This window comes from Bubalus bubalis, chromosome 13 (assembly GCF_019923935.1).
Source record: "Bubalus bubalis isolate 160015118507 breed Murrah chromosome 13, NDDB_SH_1, whole genome shotgun sequence".
NCBI lineage: Eukaryota > Metazoa > Chordata > Mammalia > Artiodactyla > Bovidae > Bubalus > Bubalus bubalis.
In genome coordinates, this window is record NC_059169.1 from 53,453,592 (window position 1) to 53,462,620 (window position 9,029).

Below are 9,029 nucleotides of genomic sequence, written 5' to 3' on the forward strand. Positions count from 1 at the left end.
AAGCTACCTGGGAAACCCCACACCATTACCAATATTCAGATCAGGTACTTATATTAAGATCAAGTATGCACTATGATTTTCCTAAACAGAAAAAAAAAATGTCTAATAGCTCAGAAATATTTTAAGTTTTTAAATTCACCTGTTAAACACAGAGTTCAGATTAAACAGTAAAGTTATCCATGAAGTCAAATCTCAAACTAAATTGTAATTTCCAACTGAAAAATTTTTAACATTCTTACACAAATATTTAGGGTGATGGCTCTGAAAAAACATATCTCAAAAGAGCAGACAATAGCAGCCCTTCTCACCTCCCCATTTCACAATCCTACAGAAAGCTTTTTTAAAGAAAAGTGAGTGGAGAAGGAAATGGCAACCCACTCCAGTGTTCTCGCCTGGAGAATCCCAGTGATGGGGGAGCCTGGTGGGCTGCCGTCTATAGGGTCGCAGAGTCGGACACGACTGAAGCAACTTAGCAGTAGCAGCAGCAGCTTTTGTTCTATCTTGTACAGAAAACAGTAATAGTATCACTGAATATGTTTTTTTCAGAACCATATAAATATGTCTATAACATTAATACTTCCTTTTAAGACAAATATAAATTCAAAAGAGATTTTATTTAGAGAAAATGTTCTAATTAAAATTGTTTTCCTTCACGCTAAGTGTATATTTAGATTCATAATTGTTGAGAAAAAAGAATTCACTGTAAAATAATGCCAACCTATATAATGCTGTAATAAATTATTTTGTACTTAAAAAAAAATAAAAACAAAAAATAAAGAAAAGTGAGGACCTACCTATGTTATACAATAATAGCAGCCACAAACCACATGTGGCTATTTAAACTGAGAACAAATAAAATTTAAAATTCAACTCCTCGGCCGCAATAACCACATTTCAAGTGTTGAACACTCACATGGTTATACTAGTGTCACTTAATTAAGATCACTTTTCTCCATTTTAAGATTTTTGCTTTGTCCACTCACGGAGAGAAAACCTACTAAAGTACTTGAAATGAACCAAAGATTTACTTCATAACTCAGGATAATAACTTTTACTAAGTGGTTATTACAGGCCAGCCATTAATTCCTATTAAGGTTTAGATGAAACAGGAAAAAAATGCGTGCTATTCTACTACCACAGGGTGTAAGGGAGACACAGAAAAGCGGTAAGTCCTCGTGGGAAGTTCCCTCACGCTAGCCACGCGACAGCCGCCCGGTTCGGGAGCGGGCGTGGGGGGGGGAGGGGAGGTGACGGGGGGTCGGGGTGAGCCGGGGACAGGGGAGAGGAGAGATGAGCGGAGGGAAAATGAGGGACCTCGCAGCGCCCCAGGCCGCCCCTCACCAGGCGGATGAAGCCGAAGCCGCGGTCGCGGTTGATGAAGACCTCGCTGGGCTCGCCATAGCGTTCGAACAACCGCTTGAAGTCGTCCTCGGTGATATCCGTGGGCAGGTTCCCCACGAAAAGGCGGCAGCGCTGCGTGTACGTCTTCTCGCCCGGCTTGAGGAAGCTCTTAATGTCAATGGTGAAACCGCCCTCGTCAGCCGGCCGGTCCTCTCCGGCGGGCGCGGCGGGCACCGGCGGCTCCCCTGGCAGCGCGAGGGCCAGGGCCGCCGGGTCCCCCTCTCCGGCCGCCGACTCCAGAGCGCGGAGGCGCGCCGGGTTCTTCTCAATGCGCACTTGCTTGAGGTTTCCTCTCAGCATCATCTCAGCGCGTGCCCCTCGAGCCGGCCTAGAGCTCGAAATGGACGTCGGTGTCGACCCACGGAACAGAGGTCGGGAAGAACTAGCTCCGAGACACCTCCGACAAGCCGCCCGCACTCACGCCCAAGATGGCGCCGCTCTAGCCGCGGTCTGAGGGAGAGACGCCACGCAAGCCCCGCCCCTCCGAGGGCGCGCTGAGGCCGATGCGCCTGCGCACTCCTGCGCCAGCGTCGCCCTGGCGGCGTGCGCATGCGCACCAGTGTGCGCGCGTCCCTGTTCCCAGCTTTCCCAGGGCTCGGAAAGATGCAGGTTCGAGATAACAGTGGTGGTGGGTGTTGCAGCAGTGTGTGAAAACGCGATGATTCAGGGAACCATCCACATTCTCCTTAACGTCCAGCTCTATTTTCAGTGACAGCGGGAAAGTGAAGACTTGCAGATTTTATACATAGCATGAATAACGAGGTATTTCCCAGTAATTGAAACAAGTGAAAACACATTTCCGCCCTTTTCAAGAGCAAGGTTATTATATTTCGTAATGAAAAATCCGGTTCTATATAGTAGTTGTGATGTTGATTATTCACCTCAAAGAAGGACTCCCTGAACTATGGACCACACTCTAGGACAGGGTCATCAAACGTTTTCTGTAAAGGGCCAGATGGAAGATATTTTAAGATTTTCAAGCCGTATACTATGTCAGCCAAACTACTCAATTCTGCGCGGTACCGCTCCCGGCAGCCACATGGTAGGTAGGTCTTCATTAAGTATTAAAAAGAAATGCATTCACGGTCACTTTACAAACCCTTCAGCAGTTTCTCGTGAATTTAAATGCTTACTTTAGAATGGGCAGTGTTGCTGCGCTGTGCTTAGTCGCTCAGTCGTGTCCGACTCTGCGACCCCAAGGACTGTAGCCCCCGGACCCCTCTGTCCGTGGGATTCTCCAGGCAGGAATACCGGAGTGGGTTGCCATGCCCTCCTCCGGAATCTTCCCGACCGGGGAAGATCTCCAGGGTCTCCCTCATTGCAGGTAGGTTCTTTACCCACTGAGACACCTGGAAAGCCCAGAACGGCAATAATACTTAGTAAATCTGTAGGCCAAGATTTTGCATGAGACGTTTAAATTAAAAAATTGGAGAACGGCAATCCCTCTGCTTATCTACCCAGCTGAAATGAAAACCTGTGTTCACACAAAGACCTGTATGAAAATGTTTATAGGGATTTTATTTGTAATCAACGAAAACTGGAAAAGAATCCAAATGTCCAACTGGTGAATGGACTAACTGGTACATTCATATAATAGAACATATTCAGCAATAAAAAGGAAAAAACTACAGATAAACGCAATAATGTGACTCAAAGGCTACACACTGAATATATGACATTCTGGAAAACTAGCTACAGTGGTTGCCAGAAGCTGGAAGGGAAAGTAAGGTTGACTAAACAGAGATACAGAGAACTTTTCGGAAAGACGGAAGTAAATCTTAGCGATTGCCTGACAGTCCAGTCCTCAGTACTCTGCCCTTTCACTGCAGTGGCCCCAGGTTCAATCCCTAATCGGAAATAAGATCCTCCCCACATCACTCATAGCTGATATTGTCAAATTTGATCATTTCACTTAAGAAAAAGACAATCAGAAGCAAATTGCCTCGTTCTATCAGCAACAAATCAACCCACTTAATCCTGTTATTAATAAAATGAATGGTCAAAAATCCCCTCTAAGGTCAAACCACTGGATGGCATCTTTTAAGTGCTTTGCTTCTACAGTTACCTAATCCCCTTCCAAAGTGAATAGTTACTTGATCTAATAGTTAATAGATCATTTCTATTGAACTATTCAGTTCTACTGAACTATTCCCACCAGCAGAAGAAACTGTTGATGAAACTAGCATCTTGAAAAAAAAAGGGGGGAAAAACTCTTCCAGGACCACAGGTTGTCCTTTAGTTACCATTTCTTGTTGAAGACTCTTGAGAGTCCCTTGGCCTGCAAGGAGATCCAACCAGTCCATCCTAAAGGAAATCAGTCCTGAATATTCACTGGAAGGACTGATGCTGAAGCTGAAACTCCAATACTTTGGCCACCTGATGCAAAGAGCTGACTCATTTGAAAAGACCCTGATGATGCGAAAGATTGAGGGCAGGAGAAGGGGATGACAGAGGATGAGATGGTGGGATGGCATCACTGACTCAATGGACATGGGTTTGGGTGAACTCCAGGGAGGAGGATGGACAGGGAGGCCTGAAAGAGTCGGACACGACTGAGTGACTGAACTGTAGTCAAGAAAGAAAGGAAACAAGAGTTGTTTGCTTTGTCTTGATTCACTCATCACCTGATTTCTCCTTCAGCCACACGAGCAGATGTCTATCCCACATTCCATCCCACTGAAACCTCTCTTGTCACCATAGGCAATATCTCTCACTTTGATCAGAGACAGCTGTCCTGTCACAGATCTTGCAGTAGCATTTGACATTGTAGATCTGGGCCTGAGTTTCATCATGTGTCATATGGAAAAAATACCTTCTTTGCAGAGTTTTTGTGCATATTAAATGAATTAATTCAAGTACAGTCTGCGACTTCCCTTGTGGTCCAGTGGCTAAAACTCCACACTCCCAGTGAGGAGGGCCTGGGGTTTGATTCCTGGTCAGGGAACTAGATCCCACATGCTGCAACTAAGATGTAGTACAGTTAAAGTATATAGTCTTAGGGAAATAGTCTGGCATCATAAATACAACTCTATTATTAATGATCACTTCCCTCCTACTTTCTTAACACAGTGTTTTATCTTCTGCACTACGATATTCCCTGATATTCTCACAGCCACTGGCCACTCTTCCCTCTCTGTCTTTCCTGGGAATCTGCACTTGAGAATGTTGGAGAACCACAGGTCTGAGTTCTCCTCTCCTCTTCTGCCACACTCATTCCCTAGATCAGACCATCCACACTGAGGTGCCTCAGAAACATTGGAACAGGTTTTCTTAACTTCAACACTTGATATTTTGGACCGAATGATTATTTATGGTAAGGAAATGTGTAGCTGCATGGCTGGCTTCTACTTACAGGGGTGCTATTGTACTGGGCATTACTCTAATTGCTTTTTACTTATTAGCTCATTAATCATCACAACAATCTTTTAAGATATGTATTATTATCACCTTAAATTTTTTATATATTTTTGGTTATGCCGAGTCTTTGTTGCTGTGTGGGAGCTTTCTCTAGTTGTGGTGCTCGGGCTTAGTTGCTCCACAGCATGTGGAATCTTCCTGGACCAGGAATAGAACCCTAATCCCCTGCATTGGCACGCATTCTTAACCACTAGACTATCAAGGAAGTCCTCATCTTTTTTTAAGAGTCTTTTTTGGAGCAGTTTTCAGTTGGCTCCAAAATTTAAGAGGAAGGAATATGCTTTTCTATACACTTCTTGCCCCTACACCTGCACAGTCTCCTCTACTATCAGCATCCCCCACCAGATGGGACATTTGTTACAGTCCACGAGCTTACACTGACACGTCATCAACAACCAGAGTCATGAGATGACATTAGTGTCACTTTTCATGTTGTACATTCTGAGTCAAACAAATTATAATGACATGTATCCAGCATTGTAGCATCACACATAGTATTTTCACTACTCTAAATCTCTTCTGTTCTCCACTTATTCATCCCTCTCCCCATCCAACCCCTGTAACCCCTGATCTCTCTACTGTCTCCATAGTTTTGCCCTTCCAGAACATCTCAATATTGAGTCTTCCTATTCATCAACATGGTATGTCTCTCCTTTTATTTACTTCTTTGATTTATCAGAAATTGGTAGTTTTCCTCATATACATCTTATAGGTAATTTGTTAATTTTTATCTAAGTATTATTTGTTTTGGGTGGTAATGGAAGTGGTATTGTGTTTGTAATTTTAAGTTTCACTTGTTCATTGCTGGTGTGTAAAAACATTAAAGTCCATGAGGTCCCAGAGTCAGATACAACTTAGTGACTGAACAACAATAGCAACAACAACAAATTACTGACTTTTGTGTATTAACCTTGTATCCTTCAATCATCTACTTACTTTTTTTTTTTTTGGCCATACTATGTGGCTTGTGAGATCTTAGTTCCCTGACCAGGGATGGAACCCAGGCCTCCCAGAAATGGAAGCACAAAGTCCCTAACCAGGGAATTCCCCCATTTAAATACTTTTAATTTATATATGCCTTTAATTTAAAGTGGGTTTCTTATACACAACACAGAATTGGGTCTTGCTTTTTGACCCACCCTGACAATCTTTGTCTTCTAATTAGTGCATTTAGATCAATGACATTCAAAGTGATTACTGATATAGCTTGATTACTATCAACCATTGTTTTGGAAATTTTATTTATTTAACTGCATCAGGTTTTAGCTGAGGCACTAAGGATCTTTCCTGGCGGCAAGTGGTCTTACTTGCCCTATAGCATGTGGGATTTTAGCTCCCCAACCAGGGATTGAACACTCGCCCCTGTGTTGCAAGGCAGATTCCTAACCACTGGACCACTAGGGAGGCCCCTATAATATTTTTATCATTTTCCACTTGTTACTCTTATTCTTTGTTCCTATTTTTTAATGGTTTTTAATTGAAATACAGTTAATGTACAATGTTATGTTCATTACTACTGTACAGCAATGTGACTCATTTATACACATATATTCTTTTCCATATTCTTTTCCATTATGGTTTATCAAGTTACTATTTTTGTATACCACTCTTTCTGCCTTTTGTGATTTTAATTAAGCATATTAGTTTCATTTTCTCTCATTCATAGCATATCAGTTGTATTCATTGTTCTGCTTTAAGTGGTTGCCCTAGATTTTGCCATATACATTTATTTACAACTAATCCTAAGACCACTTTCAAATTATACTGATTACTTCACTAGTAGTGTAATTTATAACAGTAAAATAATCCTGATTCCTCCCTCCCACCCCTTCTATCTCTGCAGTCATTCATTTCATTTATACATAAGCATACGTAAGTGGGTAGCCATTCCCATGCTTACATTCCCAACGTAACCAGGGCTGAGAGCTATGGGCCTCCCCAAAGCCTTTCTCGACAGGAGCTTGTGGATTCCAAATAAGAGTATCTAAAGCATTGTCTGAAACTTTTCAATTATGAACACAGAGCAGGGTTTTACACTCAGATAATCAAACATGCAAACAAAAATAAGCCAGGAGATGAAGAGGAAGGTCAAACCAGTTAGAGATGATGCACACAGAACCTGGAGTCAGAACAGGGTCTGCTTCTCGGAAACAGGAGGATTAGAAAGGCAAGTCTCTGAGGGATGAAAGGAAGGATCATGGATGAAGCTGAAAGTGCAGATGGTCAGGCCTGATAGGCAGGGTCCTTGTACCAAGCCCTGAAGTTGGTGTGTCCTCTCGAAACCCCTATGTTCAACTCCTGTCCCCCCAGCACCTCAGAATGCAACTGAGGATTTGAAGATGACATTTTAAAGAGGTGATTAAGTTTAAATGACGTCACTGGGGGGCCCCAATCTGATGTGACTGGTAGCTTTTTAAGAATTTAGGGAATTCCCTGGTGGTCCAGTGGTTAGGACTTGGGACTGTCAATGGGTCAGGGTTCAATCCCTGCTCTGGGCTGTGTGGCATTGCCAAAATAAATAAATAAATGGGTAAGAGAGGATGGCATATAATTTTTCTTTCTTGTATTATTCTTGTTAGGTGTTGTTGTTTACTTGATATTTGTTATATTTGTTACTTGATATTTGTCTAGGGTATTTCTGACCTTGTAGAACAAGCTAGGACGAGCCCTTTTCTTTCCATTCTCTAGCAGTGTATGTTCAAGATATTGTCCCTAAGGAAGAGAAGGAATCTGAGCCTATAGGTTTCTTTGTGGGAAGGCTTGTAATTTCAGAGTCAATTTCTTCAATAGGGACAGGCTATTCAGATTTTCTATTTCTTCTTGGGACAGATTTGGTAAGTCTTTCTCAAGTGATTTGTCTTGTCACATCAAACTTACCAAATTCTTGACCTAAGTTGATCATAATACCTCATGCTTTTAGTGTCCATAGGATCTCCAGTGATCTTTCATGTTAGTTATTTCTCCCTTTTTTGATCCCTTAATCAGTTTCAATAATGAAACTGAGTAGAACCCTGTGGGGTCTGCCTGGGTATAAGCCTCTCCCTGTTCCACAACCTTTTGTCTGTAGAAGCAGCTTTGGTCTCTGAGACCTTCCCCAAGTTCCTCCTCAAGGAATGTAGGTAAAAAACTGAGCACACCCTTGAGTCATTTTACAGAAACCAGGGCCCCACCACATGGAATCAGTTCAATTCACTCACTCAATCATGTCCAACTCTTTGCAACCCCATGGACTGCAGTATGCCAGGCCTCTCTGTCCACCACCAACTCCCAGAGCTTGCCCAAACTCATGGAAACTGCTTAACAAAGTCAGCGCCCCCGGACACACTGGAGCCAGAATGACGGAAACCTGTTAAGACCAACCAATCAGACCCATGTCCACACATTTAAGATCCTTACCCTTAATTTTAGTCTTTAAAAACACTTGCCTTGAAGCCACCAGGGAATTTGAGCCCTTTGAGCCCTGGCTGCCAGGTTTACTTGCTGGCACCTTGCAAATAAACATTACCTTCCCTCCCCACAAGCTGGGTCAGTGCATTGACTCTGGTCAGTGCCTCAGGTGGGCAGACCAGAGTTCGGTTTGGCAAATTAGTGGTTTACAGTTCTATTAATTTATAAGCATATGACTTATGAAAGTCTTTTTAACACGTGCCTGACTGAGGTGTTAGTGCCATTTCCCAAGTTTCAGGTTTCCCTTGCTCTATATGTAGGTATGAAATGAATTAATTGCTCTTCACTTCAAATGTGACTTCCACAGCAGAGACTCATAACCATCTTGCAATACAATCTCAGCTCCTAAGACTTCCCTGGCGGCCCAGTGGTTAAGACTCAGTACTTCCACTGCAGGGGGCATGGGTCCAATCCCTGGTTGAGGAACAAATATCCCACCTGCAACAGCCAGAAACAAAAGAGTTTTTTCAAAACCTTCTCTACTCTGGAACATTATACCACTATCTTCCCAAACTATCTTACTTTCTGAAAAACCAAGACATAGGTACTTGCTCACATTTTTCTTTCAGCTCTAGTTAAATTCTCAGATCTCAATTTCATCCTAACATGGTCACCCTTTATAGTTCAGTATTATAGAGGACTGCTCCATTTCTCAAATTTTGTACTTTACTTTGTCGTTATCCACAACCTCTTTCCCTACTGTCAGCCACCAATAAATGTAGCTAACAACCTTAGGCCAAGCAGCTGGAGTTTCAAACTGAAAG

General features: G+C 42.8%; 1 protein-coding gene across 6 annotated transcripts in view; it reads right to left on the reverse strand.

Annotated features, from left to right (window-relative positions):
* The window catches only part of PSPC1 (paraspeckle component 1), a 92,823-nt gene extending 90,967 nt beyond the window's left edge, over positions 1 to 1,856 (reverse strand). For 5 of the 6 annotated variants that reach the window (XM_044927278.2, XR_006639894.1, XR_006544049.2 and 2 more), the window contains exon 1: positions 1,342 to 1,856. In XM_044927278.2, coding sequence (XP_044783213.1) covers positions 1,342 to 1,704 — 363 coding nt within the window. In that variant the 5' untranslated portion in view covers positions 1,705 to 1,856. The remainder of the gene's footprint in view (positions 1 to 1,341) is intronic. The other variant, XM_025262782.3, reaches the window with a different exon arrangement.
* Between the last annotated feature and the right edge of the window lie 7,173 nt (positions 1,857 to 9,029).